Raw genomic sequence first — 24,278 nt, forward strand, 5'->3', positions numbered from 1 at the left:
ACAACCTTAGAATCAGTGGTTAAGGATCCTGTAGAGTGACAATCATTTGCGAAATGCTAGAAGATATTAACATTTTGAGGAGTAGAAAACAGGATCATAAGAAATGGTGACAAAAAGTCAGAGACTTATTCTCTTTATATAAAGTAATCTGTCTTAAATTTCATAGCTAGATGCATTACATTTTTTATAATATAATTTTTAGTAATTTTGTTACTTTGCAACAAGGCAATGGCACCCCACTTCAGTACTCTTGCCTGGAAAATCCCATGGACGGAGGAGCCTGGTAGGCTACAGTCCATGGGGTTGCTAAGAGTCGGACACGACTGAGCGACTTCACTTTCACTTTTCATTTTCATGCATTGGAGAAGGAAATGGCAACCCACTCCAGTGTTCTTGCCTGGAGAATCCCAGGGACAGGGGAGCCTAGTGGACTGCTGTCTATGGGGTCGCACAGAGTCGGACACGACTGAAGCAACTTAGCAGTAGCAGCAAGCTTTAAAAACCAAAGTTTTTTGGAGTAAGTCCTAATTTTTCAGTTGTTTAATTAATAAATGAGCTTATATGTATTAAAAGGCTTATCACCCCAAGAAGATAAATATTGTATACCTTGGCTATTCAAATAAGGCATCTAATTTGAGGAAGCAAAGTTAGTTATATGTGAAAATAGGTATAAAATCAGACTTTCTGGCAATTGGTTCTTTAGTGTGGTATAAAATTAACAGGTGAAATTTATCATGAAGTCCTTTTTCCTCCTGTTTTTGCCCTAAAATTCTGTATCAAAAGCAAATATTCTATAATTAGTACTGTATAATGTGACACCAATTAAATTTAGTAATATATTAAAAAAAAACAAAAACATGTTTTGTTTGAATTTCAGGTAATAACCCTTTCCCAATAATTTGTATTTTGTAGTCTGCTACTTTTCAGAAATGGTCATTGTCAATATCTTGTTATAGTATTATGACCCTGGAGATTTAAAACTGAGTAAAAATGTGAGCAGACTTTCTTATTTAGTTAAAAGTTTTAAATCCACTTTTATTCCAAGTAGGAAAAGTCAAAAGTATATTTACCATGGAATATGAAGACATCTTAACAGTTGACTTATAGAAAAACAGACTGACCAGTTCCATTTATGGAATTGTAACATAAAATTTCATCAGACAGTTCTATTTTTAAAGAGGTTTTCATAGTCTAATAGATATTCTTTACTAACTTTATTGGGGCTTCCCAGGGGTGGCTCAGCAGTAAAGAATTCGCCAGCCAAGCAGGAGACATGGGTTTGATCCCTGGGTTGGGAAGATCCTGGGAGAAAGAAATGGCAACCAACTCCAGTATCCTTGCCTGGGAAATCCCTTGGACAAAGGAGCCTGGGTTGCAGAGTTGGACATGACTTAGCGACTAAACAACAATAACAAAAACTTGATTACTGTGAATACATATGCCTTTTTTTTTCCTAATCAATGAATTCCTAATGAAAATAGAGAAATGTTATATTATTTATAGCTAAATTCTTTAGTATCAGTCAGAATTGTTTTCAGATTCTTTTACTGTTTTTATATTTACTGTCCCAGTAATCTATCATTCTCTTAAAAAAAAAAAAAGTATTTATTGACACCTTCAGCCAGAATGTCCGATTTAAAAAAAAATACTATCACAAATGTCTATTCAGTGGACCTTCAATTGAGTTATTTGGTTTTATTTTCCTAGCATGATTCAGGATGTGGTACTTTCTTTAGTTGTGACTTTGCTGCAAATGTCTGAAATTTTTACTTGAAATTACTTTCAGAACCAGTTTGAGGCATATTAGGAAATTAGCTTAATTACTTAATAGGCACAATTAGTGTTTTGGCTAAAAATAGATTGCAATTTGTTATTCACATAATCTGCAGACTTGAACTTTTTATGACTTGGACCTTTCCAAAAAGCAAATTCAATTTTGGAAGGTGAAGATTTGACTTTGTGAACATCCAAAAGGATATGTCAGAAAGTCAAGAACATTTTGAACGATATCAGTGTCAATGCTCTGCAAGCATTCCAAAATGTCAGTTTGAAGCATCAGGATATGAAAGTTTTGATTTAAGTGGCTAATTACTTTATGGTCATACTATATCTCTGATTTGTAAGATTCCCATGCTCTGGATTCTTTTATAAATAGGCACTTTAAAGGGATCAATTACAAAGTCAACATTTTGGGGGTTTTTTGTGACTGGATTTATAAAATGTAGAATAGGATTATTGTTTTGTCATGCATCTGAATTTAGTAGATGACACTAGATAATAGTGATAAGGTTTTTTCTGTTATGAAAGAAAGTGTAGTTGATGCTTAAACAACACAGGTTTGAACTGACGGGTCCACTTATACTCAGATGTTTTTCAGTAGTAAATAGCGTACCACACAGTCCAAGGTTGGTTGAATTTGGAGATGTGGAGGAACTGCAGATATGGAAGACCCCTGACCCAGTGGTGCCTCTGGAAGCGTTAGTTGCTTTTCTTGTGCTTGCTTAGGCTGTGCATATACTAAAATTGGAACAATACAGAGAAGATTAGCATGGCCCTGCGCAAGGACGACATGCAAATTTGTGAATCGTTCCATGTTTTTTTGGGTTACTCAGGTGGTTCAGTGGTAAAGAATCTGCCTGCCAAGGCAGGAGACCTAGGGTTCGAACTCTGGGTTGGGAAGATCCCCTGGAGAAGGAAATGGTAACCCACTCGAGTATTCTTGCCTGGGAAATCCCATGAATGGAGGAGCCTGGTGGGCTACAATCCATGGGGTTGCAAATAGTCAGACACGACTTGGCAACTAAGCACCTATAAATTATAGGTGGATTAACCCCCATATTATTCAAGGGTCAGCTGTATATATATTTGTAAAAACTCTCATTTTGTATATAAAAGAAGAATGTCTCTCTGTATAACTTGAGTCACTTACTGTACAGCAGAGATTGGCACAACATTGTAAATCAACTATACTTCAATTTAAAAAACCTCCTATTTTATCTAAATTGATTTTGTTCTTATATAACAAGAGAATATGTATTCAGGTTGTATTTTTATTTGCATTTAATACTTATTGGTTTAAATTTATTTCTTTAATATTCTTAGATTTCAGGAAAGGATCAATCTATATGGCATAATTGGCAGAGAGCATGAATTTTGGATTAAACAGACCTAAGTTTTTAATCTCATTCTTGCTACTTACTAATTGTGTGACCTTGGGCAAGTTATTTAACTTTTCAGGGTTAGTTTCTTCACCTCACAAAATGGAGACAATGCCTACCTACCCAACTAAATATTTTTAAAGCACCAGTGCATAATAGCCGGTCATACATTGAATATATTTATTTCTTTTCCTGCTTTTCATGTATTGGTGATTTGAAACTCACTAGTAAAATTAAAGAACTTTCTTAGCAGTCACTCTAAACATGACTTTAAGGTTTCCTTTAGGATTAGTTTGCCATTTACTTTAGTAAATACTATATTTTCTACATTGCCAAGAGGAGTGTTTGAGAAACAAAGGAATGATTTGAACATTGTCAATAGCTATGAATTAATGCTTAATGACATACTTCTGATAACTTGTACTTAATATCTCCATGAAAGTATTTTCATTTATCTTCAATCACAGGTACAGGAACCTTAAAGATAGATTTTGTTGGCGAACTGAATGATAAAATGAAGGGTTTCTATAGAAGTAAATACACTACCCCTTCTGGAGAGGTGCGCTATGCTGCTGTCACACAGTTTGAGGTATGGTATTCTTTAAAACATGAGCTTCCCAGATGGCGCTAGTGGTAAACAGTCCGCCTGCCAATGCAGGAGACATTAAGAGATGCTGGTTCAATCCCTGGGTTGAAAAGATCCCCTAGAGGAGGAAATGGCAACCCGCTCCAATATTCTTGTCTGGAGAATCCCATGGACAGAGGAGCCTGGCGGACTACGGTCAGTGGGGTTGCAAAGAGTTGGACACAACTGATGCGATTTTGCACGCATTCATTCTTTAAAATATTATGATCTTGGGACTTCTCTCGTGGACCTGTGGTTGAGAATCTGCCTGCCAGAGGCTTCCCTGGTGACTCAGTGAAGAATCCATCTGCCGGTGGAGGAGACATGGGTTCTATTCCTGATCTGGGAAGATGCCACATGCTGTGGAACAGCTGAGCCCATGCACCACAACTATTGAGCCTGTGCTCTAGAGCCCAGGAGCTGCAACTACTGAGCCTACTTGCCACAACTGCTGAAGCCTGTGCACCCTAGAGCCTGCACATCCCATCAAAGAGTAGCCCCCGCTCGCCACAACTTGAGAAAAGTCTGTGCAGCAACAAAAACAAAGCACAACCAAAAATAAATAATGAAATAAAATTATTGTTTTAAAAACAGAAAGAAAGGATCTGCTGCCAATGCAGGGGACATGGGCTTGGTCCCTGGTCCAGGTGCTAAGATTCCACATGCTGCAGGGCAACAAAGTCCACGCACCACAGCTGCTGAGCTAGCGCCCTAGAGCCCATGCTCTGCAGTAACAGAAGCCATGGCAGTGAGCAGCTTGCACACCATAACCAGAGAGTAGCCCCCATTTGCCACAAGTAGAGAAAGCCCATATCAGCAATGAAGAGCCCATGTGCCACAACAAAGACCCAGGGCAGCCAAAAAAAATCACGATCTTCCGTGAGACATTCTGACAAAGGTCTGTTCTCTTATTTGCCTGATTATTTGAGGCTAGATGCCTGTAACCATAATTGTATTAATGATTTTGGAATTTTTACTCTATATTCAACTCTTTCTATTATACAGGGGAGAGAATTAGGGATGTGGGCTGGGATTTTTATAACAGTATCAGTATTAATTTAGTAGGAAAAGCCACAGGTACAAAGTATAAAAGCAATCCAGGTGTTGAAGTTTTTTTTACCTGTATGTATGCATATATAGCTATACACAGATATATATGGATTTTATATATATATGTAAATATAATTTTGTTACCTGTGTGTATGTGAGAGTGTGATTCCAGTGCTTATCTCTAGCTCTTTTGAGCACTTCTTCATCTTGGAATGATTTGTTGGAGTGTGTCTCCAGATGATTTTTAAAGGGAGAGTATGTGGGTGGTATACTTCTTGAGTGTTGGGATATCAGAAAATCTTTCATTTGCCTTTATATACAACCAGTTTTACTGAACATACAAAAGATTTGTTGGAGGAGGGGGAAGGAAAAAAGAGCAGCCCCTGACATAAGTTGTCCTAGCACTGAAGCTAATACATGTTTTCCTGTTGGATGTAAACAGAGCGCCAGCCTCAGACAAGGTTACTACTTTGACACCATGATAAGGTGAGACAAAACAAGGACCCTTCATAATTTCCTCCAAGCACAGACAAACAAGGTCATTTTGTTCATCAGAAAAGACAAACAACTCCCTTTCTTGGTTAAAATGAGTGACTGCTGGGGTTTGTTTTTTTTTTTTTTACCAAATGCAGTCTTAGGCTTTCTCTAGTTTGCCCTCTTTATATTAACAGAAAAGATAATACTTGCTGATAAAATTGCCTCCACTTTCTGACAGCACTCAACTTAGAATTCTTTCTTCCTTAAATCGTCTCCAAATCATTCAGGCAAATTCCAAATCACATAGTAGTTTCTTACCTTTTAACTGAGACACCCCATAGTTTCTTTTGAGTGAGTTTTCCCTTCACAAGCCCAACTTATTCAATAAGAGTGATACAATTGGCTTACAGTTTTTCTCTTTCAGAGGTGCATAAATGTTGGTCTAGGGACCACCCTGGTGGTCCAGTGGCTACGACTCTGAGCTCCCAGTGCATGGGGCCTAGGTTTGATTCTTGGTTAGGGAACTAGATTCTATGTGCTGCAACTGAAGATCTCGCATGCCACAACTAAGACCTGGCACAGCCAAATAAATAAGTATTAAAGAAACCCAATATAGTTCAGGTTAATATGAACATTTTTTTAATGTATAAAAACTTTGCTTCATTGTCGCTCCTGACTCCTTCATGCTCTTACTGTCATAAAAATTTGATCTTTATATAGTACTAATACATCTAAGCCTGTCAGTCATTTTCTAATTATTACCTTATACAGTTGCCTTTTAAAGACAGATGTAAAGACAAAACAGAAAAGAATTACAAATAAAAATGTTTATGGGAATTCCCTGGTAGGCTAGTGGTTAGGACTTTCCACTACAGGGAGCTGGTCAGGGTTCAATCCCTTGTTGGAGACCTAAAATCCTGTAAGCCGTGTGGTGCAGCCAAAAATGAAAAACAGACAAAACCCAAATAAAAATATTTATGCTGTCTTTATAATTCCTATGTGTTCCCCTTCATGGTGTTCTTCATTTCTTTGTATGGATTTGAGTTACCACTTACTGTATTTCACTTGAGCTTACAGACTCCTTTCAGTATTTTTATAAGGCAGGTCTGCTAATAATAAGTTCTCTGTCTTTTGGCACAGCCTAATAAATAAATAAAATAAATATTAAAAAATATGTTCTAAAGTCTTTTACATCTCATTTTGTCAAATAGGAGGAGTCAGACTAAAATGTGTCTTCTTCCTTTGTTGAGTAACACAATTTAAAATTTTGCTATATTTTCTTTGTGATTGCTTGTTAAATTATTTCTTTGTACCTAGTGTTCACTTTTCATTAACTTTTAATAATTCGTGAACCTACTCACATTCAGATTTAGATCTTTCCTCAGTATAGCAGTATTTTCTTCTGTTGCATCTTCATTATGTTTCTGTTCTGATCTCTTCTTCAGGAACATCATTTAATAATAGATTTAGCTCTAGTGTCTATCCCCTAAATGTACCTGTGATTGCTTTTATCACCTTGTCCTTTGTTTGTTTGTTTTTGGCTTAATATATATTATTGAAGTATAGTTGACATAGTGTTTCAGGTGCACAGCAAGGTGATTCAGTTATGCATGTATTATTTTTGAAATTATTTTCCATTATAGTTTATTACAAGATATTGACTGTAGTTCCCTGTGCTATACAGTAAACCTTTGTTGCTTATTTCATCTTCCTAATTAGAAATCTAGCATTCTATTCATACTAAGTCAAACAAGTGGAATCAAAATATCATAAATTTTTAGTTAGGCAAAAATTCATAAGTTTTCTAAAATATATATATCATACATACTATTTATGTGTATACATGAGCTTTTCTACTATGCTTGATAAAGGCTTGAGAAAGAACATTTAAAAAAAAAGAAAAAGATGGAGAAATTGGAAAACATAAACTAAATGAAATGGGAGGACTGAATGTGAAATAGAAAAAGTAAAACAAACTAGATAAAAGATCATCATGTAGGCCAGTTGTTTTTAAACATGACTGCTCATTAGAAGCATACCTGGAGCTCTGGAGGAAAAAGTGCAATACCTGGGCATTTGTATTTTTCAAAAAATTTCAAGATAATTCTGATAAGCATCTGGATTTTAAAAAGTGATTACAGGTTTTTCTGTAAAATTGTAGTTTTGTTTGGTGATATAGAGTTCAATTAATTTTCTGTTGACCAATCATGATACAGTGGTATAAAGTGAGTAATAGTTACATAATCACCATAGTATAAGGTGTTTATCAGTTTTCCCAATCAATAGCCAGACAAAAAATAAAAGATAATTATAATTTTAAGCCATATTGGGAACATGATTAACTTAACAATATAAAATGGTTCCATACAATTTGGGGGGGGGGGTCAAGCACAGTGATGTAAGTGGAAGTACGTACATGCACTTGTTTTCATCTGCCTAGCCAGTGTATGTCTTTTGGTTGGTGCATTTAATCCATTTACATTTAAGGTAATTATCAGTATGTATGATCCTATTACCATTTTCTCAATTGTTTTGGGTTTATTTTTTGAAGGTCTTTTCCTTCTCTTGTGTTTCCTTCTTAAAGTTCCTTTAGCATTTGTTGTAAACCTGGTTTGGTGGTGCTGAATTTCCTTAACTTTTGCTTGTCTGGAAAGCTTTTGATTTCTCCATCAAATCTGAAGGAGAGACTTTCTGGGTATTCTTGGTTGTAGGTTCTTCCCTTTCATCACTTTAAATATATCATGCTGTTCGCTTCTGTCTTGTGGAGTTTCTATTGAGAAATCAGCTGATAGCCTGATGGGAGTTCCCTTATATGTTATTTGTTGTTTTTCTCTTGTTGCTTTTAATATTTTATCTTTGTCTTTAATTTTTGTCAGTTTGATTACTATGTGTCTCAGTGTGTTCCTCCTTGGGTTTATCCTTCCTGGGACACTCTGTGCTGCCTGGACTTGGTTAACTGTTTCCTTTCCCATGTTAGGGAAATTTTCAGCTATTACTTCACATATTTTCTCAGGTCCTTTTTCTCTCCCTCCTCCTTCTGGGACCCCTATAATGTGAATGTTGGTGTATTCAGTGTTGTCCCAGAGGTCTCTTAGGCTGTCTTCATTTCTTTTCATCCTTTTTTCTGTATTCTGTTATGCAGCAGTGGTTTCCACCATTCTGTCCTCCAGGTCATTTATCTCTTCTTTTGCCTCAGTTATTCTGCTCTTGATTCCTTCTAGTATATTATTCATCTGTGTTTTAGTTCTTGTAGGTCTTTGGTAAACATTTCTTGTATCTTCATTGTTTTCACGAGATCTTGGATCATCTTCATTATCATTATTCTGAGTTCTTTTTCTGGAAGGTTGCCTATCTCCACTTCATTTAGTTGTTTTTCTGGGGTTTTATCCTGTCCCTTTATCTTTATCTGTGATATAACTTTCTGATTTTTCATCGAGATTAACTTTCTGTTTGGTTATGGTTTTTGTCTTAGCTGCTGTGGGACTGTGCTTCTTGCTTCTTCGATCTGCCCTCTGATGGAGGAGGCTAACAGGCTTGTGTAAGCTTCCTGATGGGAGGGACTGGCAGTGAGAAAAACTGGGTCTTGCTCTGGTGGGCAGGGCCTTGCTCAGTAAAGCTGTAATCCAATTATCTGATGATAGGTGTGGTTGCATTCCCTCCCCGGTAGTTGTTTGCCCTATGGTAGGGTTAATGGCAAACTCCAAGAGGGTTTACTATGCCAAGGGAGGGGCCTTCCTGGCCTGATGCTGCCAGTGCCTCTGTCCCTGTGGTGAGCCCCTGTTAACCCGTAACCTCCACAGGAGACCTTCCAACACTAGCAGGTAGTTGTGACTCAGTCTCCTGTGGGGTTACTGCTCCTTTCCTCTGGGTCTTGGTGTGTGCAAGATTTGGTTTGTGCCCTCCAAGACTGGAGTCTCTGTTTCCCCTAGTCCTGTGGAAGTCCTGTAATCAAATCCCACTGACCTTCAAGGTCAGATTTCCTGAGGATTCCCAGTCCCTTTGTCCAGTACCCAGGCTGGGAAGCCTTACTTGGGGTTCAGAACCTTCACCATAGTGCAAGAACTTCTTTGGTATTATTGTTTTCCAGTTTGTGGGTCACCCACAACTAGATACAACTAGAGAGAAGCCCACCCACCACACCAAAATATCCTGTGTGCAGCAACTAAGGCCCAATGCAGCCAGATAGATAAATAAACTTAGATCTTACTATCCGTGTCATTCATTTAATTTCCTCTAGTATAAACTCATTTATTTAGTGCTACTCCTAATTTGAATTTTTCTGTGTATTTTTTTCCTTACAGTCTACTTATTTTTTCAAACATCTTATTCACTGTTTAGTAGAATTCGTAATTTATTTAATTTCTTTGACAGTGCAGTCAGACATGTCACATTTTTCCTTCAAGAAATCCTTTTTTAAAAATATTGATTTACTGGCTGTGCTGAGTCTTCATTGCTGTGCAGGCTTTTCTCTAGTTGTGGTCAGCATGGGCTGCTCTCTAGCTGTGGTGTGCACGCATTGCCGTGGCTTCTCATTGCAGAGCACAGGCTCTAAGGCACCTGGGCTTCAGTAGCTGCAGCATGTGGGCTCAGTAGTTGTGGCTCCTGTGCTCTAGAGCACGGGCTCCGTAGCTGTGGCACAGGGGGCTTGTTGCTCCATGGCACATGGAATATTCTCAGATCAGGGATCAAACCCTTGTCTCCTGCATTGGCAGACGAATTCTTTACCACTGAGCCACCAAGGAAGCCCCAAGAAATCCTTTTTCAGAAGTATATGTTTCCCTGGCAGGCCAGTGGTTACGATTCCACACTTCTACTGCTGGGGGCATGAGTTTGATCCCTGATGGGGAACTAAGATCCCACATGCTATTCATGCAAAAAAAAATAAATAAATTTAAGAAGCAACAGTTAGAACTGGACGTGAAACAACAGACTGGTTCAAAATTAGGAAAGGAGTACGTCAAGGCTGTATATTGTCACCCTGCTTATTTAACTTATACACAGAGTACATCATGCAAAATGCCAGGCTAGATGAAGCACAAGCTGAAATCAAGATTGCTGGGAGAAATATCAGTAACCTCAGGTATGGAGATGACACCACCCTAATGGCAGAAATTGAAAAGGAACTAAAGAGCCTCTTGATGAAGGTGAAAGAGGAGAATGAGAAAACTGGCTTAAAACTGAACATTCAAAACACTAAGATCATGGCATCCGATCCCATCACTTCATGGCAAATAGATGGGGAAACAGTGGAAACAGTGACAGACTTTATTTTATTGGGCTCCAGAATCACTGCGGACAGTGACTGAAGCCATGAAATTAAAAGATGCTTGCTCCTTGGAAAAAAAGCTATGACAAACCTAGACAGTGTATTAAAAAGCAGAGACATCACTTTGCCAACAGAGGTCTGTATAGAGTTGTACCATGAAGAAGGCTGAGCACCAAAGAATTGTTGCTTTTGAACTGTGGTGCTAGAGAAGACTCTTTTGAGAGTCCCTTGGCCAGCAAGGAGATCAAATCAGTCAATCCTAAAGGAAATCAACCCTGAATATTCACTGGAAGGACTGATACTGAAGCTCCAATACCTTGGCCACCTGATGGGAAGAGCCAACTCACTGGAAAAGACCCTGATGCTGGGAAAGATTGAGGGCAGGAGGAGAAGGGGGCAACAGAGGATGAAATGATTAGACGGCATTATTGACTCAATGGACATGAGTTTGAGCAAACTCTGGGAGATAGTGAAGGACAGGGAAGCCTGGTGTGTCCATTGGGTCACAGAGAGTCGGACGTGACTGAGGGGCTCAATAACAACAATATGCCTTCTCTACCTCTGCATATTTTGTTTGTTCTTTTTAAGATACAGAATCTTGTCAGCGGTTCTATTTCTATTTTATGAAAGATTCTTTTATAACTGATATTCTGCTGCACCACTAAATCTTAATTTGTTTTAAAGTTTATTACTTTTTTTTATGTTTACAGAAAGAATGAGATCTCTTTAAATAAGTGGGTCAAATGCTGACAGTTTTATGTGTTCTATATGAAAGTGCTACCTTGTATTTTCTTTGTTATCAGTGCCTAGCTTATTGCCTAGCACTAAGTAGAAAATAAATATTTGAAAAAGTGAATGAATGAATGATAGAAAGAAATGGTTGTTACATGAAATAGTCCAGTAGGTTCATTCAGTGATAGTTCATATTTCATATTCTTTTTTTAAGGCTACTGATGCCCGGAGAGCTTTTCCTTGCTGGGATGAACCTGCCATCAAAGCAACTTTTGATATTTCATTGGTTGTTCCTAAAGACAGAGTAGCTTTATCAAACATGGTACGTATGTGTTAATGAGTATTCTTATATTTTGAATAAGCATTTAGCGTATTTTGTTTGCTGATTAGATGGGATAGCATGGAACTACCTAGTCACCCAGCACAGTACTTGACACATAATGGGAGCACAAATGTTAGTGTTCTTAGTTTCTTATAAGCCCTCTTTTTTTTTTTATTGCCTCATTTGGGGAGTTTTCCCACACCCTGGAAGAAATTGCTTGTAAGCTATGTTAACAAGATTACCTGCTTTCTTTAATTTGGAAATCTAAGTAAGAAATGAACTTAATAACTATTACTTGAGAGAAAAAAAATCTGATATTCTTACTAAATGCCAAAAGTTATAGCCACGTAATGAAGTGTATTTAGGTTTTAACTGATTGTGTTCTTGGATGTGCTCCCTTCACTGATGTCATTGAATGTCATTCATAGTAGAATAAACATTTACTACTTGAAATGTGTTGTCTAAGACTGCCTTATTTAAGACATAGAGTAGCCGGTAGACTATAATAGGAGTCTAGGGAACTTGGAAACACCTACTGGACCTGAAATAACTGGCTTTTGCTTCCTTTATTAGTGGAGAGAATTCCATAGATTCTCTTCTTAAAGATGCTTTTCTCAAATGTTCTTAGAGAGGAAGCTAATAAATTACACTGAAATGTTCATTTGCAGTTTAATGCAAATGAATTTATCAGATCAGTTCTCGAATAAGTCTTACTTGGAAGAAAAAATAGCAAGAACTTGAGGAAAGTGAGAGCCTGAATAGGAAAAAGAGGGAAATTAGGGAACTCTCCAAAGTAAATGAGATTTGTCACAAATTTGCTTAGAGCCAACCTTCATACAGAATATGCTCTAAATCTAGAAATCTGTGCCCTTTGAAATGTCCGGTTTCACAACTACATTTTATTTTCATTAATATTTGTTGTCTTCTATCCTTCGTTCACTTGAAAAGTATTAAAGTCTTAAAACATCCCAATACCTGTTATGTTAATAGGTATTCAAGAAAAGTTGCTTCTTTTACCTTACAAATCCTTGGTAGTTTTAACACTTCAGCTCCAACTTCTTAGTGTTTATGCTTCATCAGTTCACTTTCTTTATTAACAGGAAAAGCCTTGAGAGTGTAATAGTACTGGGTAAATTAGGATAGAGAAGTAAGCAGTGCTGGAAAGGGGGAAGAAAAGGTTATAAAGCCTACAGTTTGGGGGTAGTGTTTGCTTTAAGGTATTTAATGTAAATCTGTTAAATTTTCCTTTTTTTTTTTTTTTTTAAAGAATGTAATTGATCGGAAACCATACCCTGATGATGAAAATGTAGTGGAAGTGAAGTTTGCTCGCACACCTGTCATGTCTACATATCTGGTGGCATTTGTTGTGGGTGAATATGACTTTGTAGAAACAAGGTCAAAAGATGGTGTGTGTGTCCGTGTTTACACCCCTGTTGGCAAAGCAGAGCAAGGAAAATTTGCGTTAGAGGTAAATGTACTTGAAGAGGATTGTTCCAACAGTCCATAACTCCAGGTTGGGGAATTTACATTTCTGATCAATTATTAGTACAGTTATTTATAATCTAATCTGAAATATCTTATGCTACTTTGGTTTTACTTTTAATAGAATCTTGGAACTAGCAACTTTGATGTTAACATTTTGAAAGATAATGATTAAGAGAATATTAGAATGGAATTTATTAACCTAGAGAGTGGGGGGGGGGGACATACATAATTGTACTTTTCATACTGAGTTATAAATGGATTAAAGTTTGGCTGACATATACAAAGCTTAGGGCTAAAGCAGTCTCTGGAGGTGGGGTTCCCCAGGGTTGGTTTCTTATAACTTGAGATATTTGGCTTGCAACTGGATTCCTTTGTGGATTTCTGTAGGAATGGCAATAGGATTTATCAGATGGTTCTTTTCTTTATACTTTTATAGGTTGCTGCTAAAACTCTGCCTTTTTATAAGGACTACTTCAATGTTCCTTATCCTCTACCTAAAATTGATCTCATTGCTATTGCAGACTTTGCAGCTGGTAAAGTAAATTTCACTTTATTGATAAATTGTAATAACTTTTATTTTGAATTTTATGATTTTCAAGAAGGAGTATGTATAAATATCAATAAATGTTTATATTTTATTTTATGAAGGTGCCATGGAGAACTGGGGCCTTGTTACTTATAGGTATGTTAATGATGTATTACCCTGCCTTATCTTTTAAATCACTGATTTCATGAGTGCTTCACTCCTAATTACAGTTCAGTAGCTTCTGCTTTATGATCTGCCATAAATTTTCCTACCTTCCCCCATTTCCTTGAACATTTCAAGAATGCAGATGAACACCCTCTGGTGCTACTATCTGAGAGTGTAAGATTTTAAAGTGAGCATCTGGCATTAGTAGCATTTCTAGATGTATTTTTGGCTGAGTTTCTCATTTCAGTGCCTTCTCTTCCTCCTGGTAGTTACAGAGTTACATATCCAGCTTGAAGAACTTCCCCTGATTTAATGTCTTCTAGTCAAGTTCTCCAGAGAAGGCAATGGCACCCCACTCCAGTACTCTTGCCTGGAAAATCCCATGGACGGAGGAGCCTGGTCCTAGGGGTCGCTAGGAGTCAGACATCACTGAGCGACTTCACTTTCACTTTTCACTTTCATGCATTGGAGAAGGAAATGGCAACCCACTCCAGTGTTCTTGCCTGGAGAATCCCAGGGACGGGGGAGCCTGGTGGGCTGCTGTCTATGGGGTCACACAGAGTCGGACACGACTGAAGCGACTTAGCAGCAGCAGCAGTCAAGTTCTCGGAGAAGGCAATGGCACCCCACTCCAGTATTCTTGCCTGGAAAATCCCATGGATGGAGGAGCCTGGTAGGCTGCAGTCCATGGGGTCACAAAGAGTGGGACAAGGATGAGCAACTTCACTTTCACTTTTTACTTTCATGCATTGGAGAAGGAAATGGCAACCCACTCCAGTGTTCTTGCCTGGAGAATCCCAGAGACGGGGGAGCCTGATTGGCTGCCGTCTGTGGGGTCACACAGAGTCGGACACAACTGAAGCAACTTTGCAGCAGCAGCAGCAGCCAAGTTCTTACATGTCTGTCGCCACAATACAAACATGTGGGTTGTATAATTTTAAAAGCAGTGTCTGTAAACAAGTTTTGGCCTTCTACTTTCAATTGCCTTCTTCGATGAGCTAAGTTTTGGACACTCTGTTCAGTGTTCTTTTTGGGACTGTGGAATGCATCTTCCCTCAGCTTGCCACTTGTCTGCTTTTAATGGAAGAACTGTCTTCTCTTTCTGTCTAGCACAGTAATCCCTAATTCCTTCAGATAGTTTTCCTAAAATTTCAGGCAGCTATCCTAGAAACAAACTGATAATTAAACTTGTGTCACATCTTTGATCTTCTTTTGTATGAATTCAATTGGAGTAGTCTTTAATCTTCGCAGAGCTTTTTCTATCCTGTGTACTCTGAGGAAATGTTTTCTTGACATCTTTAAAGCCTAACTTGACCATCTTATTTACTGTTTGAATTTCCCTCCCCCACTTCTGCATGCCTGCTTTTATTGAAATACTTTTATTAAAAAAAAAAAAAATTTTTTTTTTTTTTAACACAGGGAGACTGCATTGCTTATTGATCCAAAAAACTCCTGTTCTTCATCACGCCAGTGGGTTGCTCTGGTTGTGGGACATGAACTCGCCCATCAATGGTTTGGAAATCTTGTTACTATGGTATTTAATATTTTTAAGTGCTCAAATATATTTTTTTCTTGCTACACCTTATGTTGGCTAAATAGTATTTCAGGTTTGGCTGGCACATTGTACCAAAAAAGTTTTTTTGATAGAAAAACTTTATTTTGAAAAGTTTTTATCAGGATATCCATGTTAATTAAGAACATACAAGTAATCTTTATTCAACAGAAAATACTACCTAAACTGTTCTAAATACTGCCTGAAAATGGGGCAGGTCATGATATTAATTTGGGTAAAAGGAGGAGAGTCCACTTAGATAGACAATTTCCATGCAGTGAGATTCAGCCTAACTGAAGTTTCTTGTGTCATATGTCACTAGCTGTAAAGTAACCTGATGAATAGCAAACTATCTTTAATAAGGTTGAAATGTTTTTAAGGGTCATTTTCTTCATTGCCTAAAGTTTTAAGCTGATATTTGATAGAAATGAAGGCAAGGAAACTACAGAATAACTGAAGAATATTAAAATTTCCAGCTCTCCTATTGAAGTCCTTGTTTATTGTAATGTTTGTAGTGAATGATCTCTGTCCTCTAGTCTTGACCTTTCCCTTTTACTCTAAATGAGTACTATCTATAGCAACCAACTGTGTTAGAGCTTGGAAGCACAGCTTTTAATAAGTGAACTAGAAGTACCTCTGCAAAGAAAGAACTGGAGATTGTGGAGCCAGCCAAATTCCCTGATGGCATTTTAGGCTGCCAAAGAGCAGAGCCCAACTTGGATGTTAGTTGAGACCACATGTCACAGAAATAAGCAAGAAAGAAAAACATTTAGCAACTCTTAAATGTCTGAGTTTGAGCAAACTCCAGGAGATTGTGCAGGACAGGGAAGCCTGGCGTGCTGCTGTTCATGGGGTCACAAAGAGTTGGATATGTCTTAGCAACCGAAACAGCAATGTGTCTGAAAGAGTTCCTAAGGAAAGTCAGCCCTTGAAAGTAAATCCTTTCCTTTTTGCTTTGGTTGTTTAAAATTTTGCTTAGGGGTTAAAAGGAAAAAAAAGAAAAGGTTGTTTGAAACATACTTTTACATGAAATTAAGTATGCTAGTTCCTGTGTTCAAATATGTCAGAAATGTTCCTTTATCCTAACACAGCAAATTTGTTGCTGCCAATTTTTTTTTTTTTTGCTGTGTGAGCAGATTTTATTTTTTATGATTTTATTTTTAAACTTCCAGTATTAAATTTTAGTAGGGGAAATGTGTGCATTCTCATGTTGCTTTTAAACACCTTTTTGTTGTATTTTAGTAACTTTTAGTTATTGGATGTCAGTTTTTTCATTAACTGAAATATAGGGGTTTAGAGAGAGTTGGAAAATTACTAGCTTTGTACCAGCTTATCCCAATGGAGTCTGTTAGTTAAATAAGTACACAAAGCATGTAGACAGATAGCCATTTATCACTTTATTGAAAACATTTGATCTTTTCAGAATTTTTAAATACCCTTTTGTTTTTCACCATTGCATTTGTCCTTTATCTTGAATTCATATAGTATTGCTTTTTTAATAAGAGATTTAATCAACTTTAGTGAAAATTAGATTGAAATCTCTTTCTAGCAAGTTTATTTCTATTTTAAAAGTTGATTTTGTCTGTGACCCATTATATTCTTTGTCCACTCCACTATTAATTCTTATTATTAACAAATGAGAATTTTATATTCTATAAATGTTTAAATATCAGTTGTATTTAAACTTAATGCTATGACAATTTGTTAATTTCATGCAATTCTTGTATAAGCAATACTGCTTTTCTGTTTATCTAGAAAGTTTAATTTGTCACTCAGCAATGATTTTTTTTCCCTGTCATTATGGAGATAGTTCCCAGTTTTCCTTGTTTGGTCCTAATAACTTTCTGATTTCTTAAAGAGAGTTGTTTATTAAACTGAATTTTATATGACAGTGTAGCTCTTACACACATTTATGCACTCCCTTCCCATTTTCCATCCTGAGGGTGTTTTTCATCCCCCTTCTTCCTCCTTTTCTACCTTTACTACCAAAAAGTTACTTAGCAGTGGTGATAATGCGAGTGTCACCAGTTGGCCATTCTTGGCAATTCTTTTGTTCATAGATGTGAGTTATTTACTAAATGTTTTGAATTGAATTTTAGCTCATTAAGAGTTTTAGAGTATAATGGAAGGGACATAAGAATTTTTTATATTAGTGGAGTGACAAACATCTTCTTTTCTTTACATATTTCCATCTTCTGTTTTTAGGAATGGTGGACTCATCTTTGGTTAAATGAAGGCTTTGCATCATGGATTGAGTATCTATGTGTAGACCACTGCTTCCCAGAGTATGATATCTGGACTCAGTTTGTTTCTGCTGATTATACACGAGCTCAGGAGCTTGACGCCTTAGATAACAGCCATCCCATTGAAGTGAGACGTAATTTTCAGTCATTGGCCTTTGCTTTCACTTTCAATGAAATATGTAGTTTTTTAAATTTTTCTTTGAAAAGAAAATTGCATGAGTGATGCCACTTACTTTTGTAGTTTATATTTCCATCTTGAAACTGCAGGCAGATTCTTTATTGAGTGAGCTACAAAGGAGATCCCCTTGAAATTCTACAAAGTTCTAGTTCTATTTCATTTTAAACATTTGTATCTTTGTAGAAGCAAGTTTTCTGTATCCATAAACATTCACTGAATAGATTTTTATTGAATTGTAATGGGGGAACCATACCTGTTGGGTAATATTATGATTCTGTTGTTCCAAAGAAAATTCTAAACATACTCTTTTGTTGTTGTCATTGCTTTATATATATTTTAATTCTTTTGACTTAATCTGTCCTATTTTGGCTAGTTTATATGTATAAATTTTGCTTCCAAAGAGCTAGACTTACAGTCTGCTTTGACATATTTAACCTGGGTCCTATGTAACTGTTAGCCATTACAATAAGTGCAAGAAGTCCAGTGTTTTTCATCTCTCCCTTCCTTACCTTCACCTCCCTATCTCCAAAGAGATCCACAGTGACTTGCCTCCCAGCAAAGCAGTGTCAAGACTGGAACCCAGGCCCTAAAGAGATGATGGGGATCGTGTTATGTATTCTGTTTTATTAGTATTAGTTATTACACCCTTTTAAACAATTACACAGTATGAGTCACCTAAAGGCAAAAAGTATCTTATTGAGTTAGAAGAGTTTTCCTAGAAAGCTCTTTATGTAATTCATTATTGCAGTTTGTCTGCTTCCTGTTATAACCTTGAATCATACTGTCTGCCAGGTCAGTGTGGGCCATCCTTCTGAAGTTGATGAGATATTTGATGCAATATCATACAGCAAAGGTGCATCTGTCATCCGAATGCTACATGACTACATTGGAGATAAGGTAAAAACAAACAAAAAAAATAATTAAATTATTTTATGGTGATCCCACAGAGTTTTACATGAAAAAGAAAAGTTTGATTTTATTTAGGTTAAGTTCCTAAGTAATTTTTCTAGAATCTATAAGAATATTACTCTGGCTTATCTTTATTTCTTTTTATGTTGACTGTTTTGGTCTCTTAAATGAATGATCTTGCAAATATATTTTGAGGGTTTGTGGAAGTCTGGTATAAAACTTAAAAGCAAAAATAGAAGGCAAAGCGTATACATTCTTAAACGAAAGGCAATAGACATTACTGTGTTTTAGTAAATCTAATACTCAATTAATTTTGAGTAAATTAGTTCTTGAGTACTCTGTAGTCAAAATATACTATAATTCTAAGTTCTGACTCTCCTGGATTTTAAAAATTGTGTTTTCTCAGGACTTTAAGAAAGGAATGAATATGTATTTAACCAAGTTCCAACAAAAGAATGCTGCCACAGGTAATTTTTAATAACTTGAGATAGAAATGGAGAGAATGTCGGCACATTATCCAGAGTATGATATTTTATTTTTTTCTAAATACTCGATTTTCCATGTGATGGATAGGAAATAAAGTCGACTTTTTTGAAGATATATTACATCATAGATCAGTATGAATCAGGACCTATTATCCTTTTGGTCAACCTTCAGTAGTCTGCTTTTCACAGCTCAATGTTTTGCTAAAGAGTCTGAAAAGTTCTGTTTACTTTACCAGAGCTTGTTCTTTTTTGGTGATTTGTGGGTTTTGTTACCCTTAATTGACCATTGGACATTAAAATAGCTGCAGATTAACCATTTGTAGGAGTTGAACTTGTGGAACTGCAGATTTTCATTGAAGGAAATTCTTAAAATTTTATGATAGTCTATAATTTATTAGATATTAGAGTCAAAAGGAAGAATAAAGGTGTGCTAGTTGATTGATTTGGAGAAGGCAATGGCACCCCACTCCAGTACTCTAGCCTGGAAAATCCCATGGATGGAGGAGCCTGGTAGGCTGCAGTCCATGGGGTCGCTAAGAGTCAGATACGACTGAGTGACTTCACTTTGACTTTTCACTTTCATGCATTGGAGAAGGAAATGGCAACCCACTCCAGTATTCTTGCCTGGAGAATCCCAGGGACGGGGGAGCCTGGTGGGCTGCCATCTGTGGGGTCGCACAGAGTCGGTCACGACTGAAGCGACTTAGCAGCAGCAGCAGCAGTTGATTGATTATGAAACTGAGTCCCTTAATGAACAAAAATAGTTTAAAAAGCAAGAAGATTTGTGTAATGTCATTAATGTTTAATAGAATCCCCAGCCAGGAATTTAATAGATTGCTGATCAGGGATCAAACCCAGGCTCACAGCAGTGAAAGGGCAGAGTCCTAACCACTGGACGGCCAGGGAATTCCCCTGTACTTTCCTTTCTGTACATATAGTCCGTATATTTGGAATGTTCCTTTCTCCCCTGTCTAATGAGCAACTCCTCTTCAAGATTCAGAACAAAAATTATGTCTTGTGAAACTTTATTCTTTGGATTTTTCTTTAAAGACTTTTTCCTCTGTTCATTCCTCTGTTATAGTTATGCTACATTGTATGGTTGTTTTGCTTATTCAGCCACCAGAGTTGTTTGACCATATGGCCTTTACCTCGGCCTCATCAGCATTGAATATTTTTTAACTTCTGTTAGTTAAATGGGTATAAATGGTTTTAATTTTGTGAATGATCATCTTGTAGTATTCTTGAATATGTTTCCATTTGTTTGTTCCTGTTTCTTGTTTGAACTCACCTGTTTGTCTATTGTTTATAATTTGTAATTTTTTAATAAATTGGAACAAATTATAATATAGTTCACTTAATGGCAAGGCAAGGGTAACATTAATTTGGTCCACTGTTTGTTTCCTGAACCTGAAAAAAATACAAAATTGGTCAATGATGCAGTTTCGAGTTGTATAAAATTTCTGGTTTGTTTACAAAAATAAAAATGTAAACATTTAAGATTTTCATTGTTTGTATTTATCTTCTAGAGGATCTCTGGGAAAGTTTAGAAAATGCTAGTGGTAAGCCTATAGCAGCTGTGATGAATACCTGGACCAAACAAATGGGATTCCCTCTCATTTATGTAGAAGCAGAACAGGTAAACTTATACAAAGTTCTTCAATTTGTCTGATATTACATTAAATGAAATTCAGTCGGTGTTACAAATTTGCTTTTCTGTACTTTAAGTATTCTAGGTAAGATTTAAACCAGCCCTTATACTCTTTTCTCAGTGATTTATTATCTCTATACCCAAAAGTTTGCCCCACATCTTTAAAATTAAACATGGGTACGATAGAAAACAAAATATTGTCTGCCCTTACTGTCCTCGAGGAAAACACTGTAACATTGTTGATATAATTCTAAAATCACCAAAGGAGATTTATTCTAAGAATGCAAAGTTGGTTTAATATTAAATTAAGCAAGGTATTGACTCATAATTACTACATTAACAGAATGAAATTAGAAGAACCATATGCATTACTAGATGCATAAAAAAGATTTGATAAAATTCAACACCCATTTATAATACCATTCTTCAAAATTAGTTTTTAATATTGGATGGCAGTGTGATGTGACTTTAATTAGAATTACATTCATATTAGTTGAACTGTTATCTGAATTCAGACAGGTGTAGTTCAAAATGAGTTGTCCTCCAGAAGGATTGAAAATTACACATCATCCTGTAATGCACATCAGAAAGTTTGTCTTAACTTAGTTTAATTGTATGAAATTGTGAAATCTTTCTCTTAAATTTCTTTGCCATAGGAGAAGGAAATGGCAACCCACTCCAGTATTCTTGCCTGGAAAAGTCCATGGACAGAGGAGCCTGGCTGGCTACAGTCCATGGGGTTACATGACTGAGCATATGTGCGTGAGGGTGGAGGGTGACGGGTTGGTAGCAATAAACTGGTAGAACTAAAAAAAAAAAAAAATTTCTTTGCCATGGTTTTATGAGCTGCATAGAGAATTAATTCCATTCATTTTTAGGGAGGAAGATTCATAGCTCTCTTTTTGTATGTGTTTGTCCTTGTGGTTCTGCATTGTCCCTAAAGCTAATATTTTACAAAGCCTTCTCATGTGGCAGTTTAAGTTAGTAAATTTGCTTTTCTGTAATTTAAGAATCTAGATGACATTTAAATCAGCCCTTGTACTCTCAGAATGCACCCGAGTGCTTGCAAGTTAACCTTTTAGAGACACATCTTAACCTTAAATATGACTGTATTTTATAATAAAGTATACACATTGGAGGACCTCTCAGATTGGCTGCAAGCATTTGAAAAGGCAATTTAGATAACAATTAATCCTACTTGGTGGGAAAAGATATCTAAAACTTGAGTGAGCTACCATTGTGACCATTCTGTTTCTTTCTAGTCTTCTTTCTCCACTTTGGACTAGTCTGTTATAGGAGATGACTTGATCAAACTTGACATTGACACTCTATACAGATTGACAGATGGTTTTCATTTTACCTGTTTAAAGAATAGTATACAAAGATGATTGTTGCTTTCACTTCTGGGAATTTCTATCCCTCAAAAACTATTTTGAGGTCAACACCTCAAAACTACTAAAATATTTAATGATTATACATAAAGCAAACTAAGGCCATAATTTTTTCAAGTAGAGTATACTTTTAAGAGCATAATAATTTATCAGAAGATACTAATACTGCACTTCCTCCCAATGTTATTGAGACTCAAGGAACTTAAAACATCAAGCTACTTTCAAGCTACTTTTTTTGCACTTTTTTCGTCTACAAGCATAGCCAAATTTATCCTCCTTTTTACATTACAATAAAATGCATGCCTATGACTCAGTTCTTTTACAAATAGGAGAGCTCTGCAACATAGCATCTTGATTATGATTTGTCTCTCACATTATAGTCCCTAAATTTAAATATTTTTGCTTTATTTCTGAATCTATTTAAAGGTTACCTAATAACTTTTTCAAGGAAATCTGTGTGATACGTAACTAATCAGTGATGTAGTTAAGTTCATTAGTAGTTCCTTTATGGCATTGAAGTGGCCATTGCTTCCCCACTCAGATTTTTAAGTTTTCAGTTCTATCTCTATTTGATCCCTTTATAAAGGTCATTGACCCAACTTTACGTTTGATTTAGGTGATCTTAAATCTGTTATAGCTTGTGTTATTTAAAATGTTCTACAGTATAGTAACAAACAATAAGCAAAAGATTGAGTATTGTTGAAGTATTTTTTTTAATGTACTTGGTTTTGTTGCTTCTGTTTTTTTAGTTGATTGCAGTCTCTCCCCCTGCCTTTTTTGTGTTTCATTGCAAAGCTTATCCTTTGAAATAGGTTGTGTTCTGCTTTCATGTTTGTCATTCTTTTTTTTTTTTACCCAAACTTGAAACTTTTTATTTTGTGTGGGGTAAAGCCAATTAACAATGTTGTGGTAGTTTCAGGTGAACAGCTGGAGAGACTCAGCCATCCATATACATGTATCTATTCTAAATGACTTTGAATATTGAATCCACATGCTAATTTAATGTTGCCACTTTTTGGAAATGGAAAAGACTAAACATATAACCCTCCTTCATAAGTTAACTGTGTCTCCCTTTTGAAATTTTGAAGTTCTTATCTGGATACATCTCTGTTCTCATGGGCAATATTACTCAGTACCTGGCCTTTTATTTTTAGAGTATTGTTATTTTGAGGCCTTACTGAGAAATGGTGAGTTTTCTTCCATTCTGTAGTATCATCATATTTATCACCATTGCATTTTGTGTATTCAGGAGCCATTTGGCTGTACTGGTTTCACCTCTGCTTTGTCACAGAAATGTCTCCTCTAAGGAAAAAAAGTGTTAATGCTCCTACAACCTTTGTTTTGTTTTGCTTCTTTAGGTAGAAGATGACAGATTACTGAGGTTGTCCCAAAAGAAGTTCTGTGCCAGTGGACCATATGTTGGTAAGCAAATGGCTATACATGGGAGCTAATCAGTGAACTTGGATACTATACCAGTAGTGTTCAAACTAATAATAAATAATTATCCATGTGAAAATAATAGAATTAAATAGAAACAAGGAAATGGCAATAGAATAAAAATGATAGGGAAGGAAAAGGAGGTTCATGGGGTATTGTAGTATTCTGCATCTCTCTGTGTTATTGGAGGCTATAATGAATGGATAAGGATATGAACATCAAGAAATGATGTCTCTAGCCTGAATCCCTGAAAGAAAACTTGGTATGCAATTTTGTACCAAGTCTTATGCACCTGTGTACTAAGTACGTTTGGTATACTTGTGTACCCAGTGTATACACAGTGACTTTTTAAAAAAAACTCTTGGTCATAGTAAGTAACTAAGCAGATAAAGCCCAATGGTTATTTAGATTTATTTTGTACCAGTCTTTGTGCTAATAAGCACTATAGCCGATCCTTATTTCATACTCTTACCAACCCTACTAAGTGGGTCATATTATTTCTGTTTTGCAAATGAGGGAGCTGAGGCATAGCTAGGTAAGTTAGATTGTCCAGGATCACCTATATAATGAGTTAAAGAGTAGGAATTCAAATGAAATAGTTGCATTATATAAGTTTATACTCTTAACTG

General features: G+C 36.3%; 1 protein-coding gene and 1 non-coding gene across 4 annotated transcripts in view; both read left to right on the plus strand.

Moving 5' to 3' along the window:
- Positions 1-24,278, plus strand: part of NPEPPS (aminopeptidase puromycin sensitive) — a 111,142-nt gene that overhangs the window by 68,163 nt on the left and 18,701 nt on the right. For all 3 annotated transcript variants that reach the window (XM_006074327.4, XM_025280244.3, XR_003107807.2), the window contains exons 4-14: positions 3,626-3,747; positions 11,523-11,630; positions 12,898-13,098; positions 13,552-13,648; positions 13,764-13,797; positions 15,226-15,340; positions 17,564-17,728; positions 18,572-18,676; positions 19,095-19,155; positions 20,700-20,809; positions 23,571-23,634. In XM_006074327.4, the coding sequence (XP_006074389.2) occupies positions 3,626-3,747; positions 11,523-11,630; positions 12,898-13,098; positions 13,552-13,648; positions 13,764-13,797; positions 15,226-15,340; positions 17,564-17,728; positions 18,572-18,676; positions 19,095-19,155; positions 20,700-20,809; positions 23,571-23,634 (1,182 nt within the window). The remainder of the gene's footprint in view (positions 1-3,625; positions 3,748-11,522; positions 11,631-12,897; positions 13,099-13,551; positions 13,649-13,763; positions 13,798-15,225; positions 15,341-17,563; positions 17,729-18,571; positions 18,677-19,094; positions 19,156-20,699; positions 20,810-23,570; positions 23,635-24,278) is intronic.
- Positions 2,496-2,599, plus strand: LOC112584050. The gene has a single exon (XR_003108409.1). It is a non-coding gene; the product is annotated as a U6 spliceosomal RNA (small nuclear RNA).

Source organism: Bubalus bubalis, chromosome 3, assembly GCF_019923935.1.
Source record: "Bubalus bubalis isolate 160015118507 breed Murrah chromosome 3, NDDB_SH_1, whole genome shotgun sequence".
NCBI lineage: Eukaryota > Metazoa > Chordata > Mammalia > Artiodactyla > Bovidae > Bubalus > Bubalus bubalis.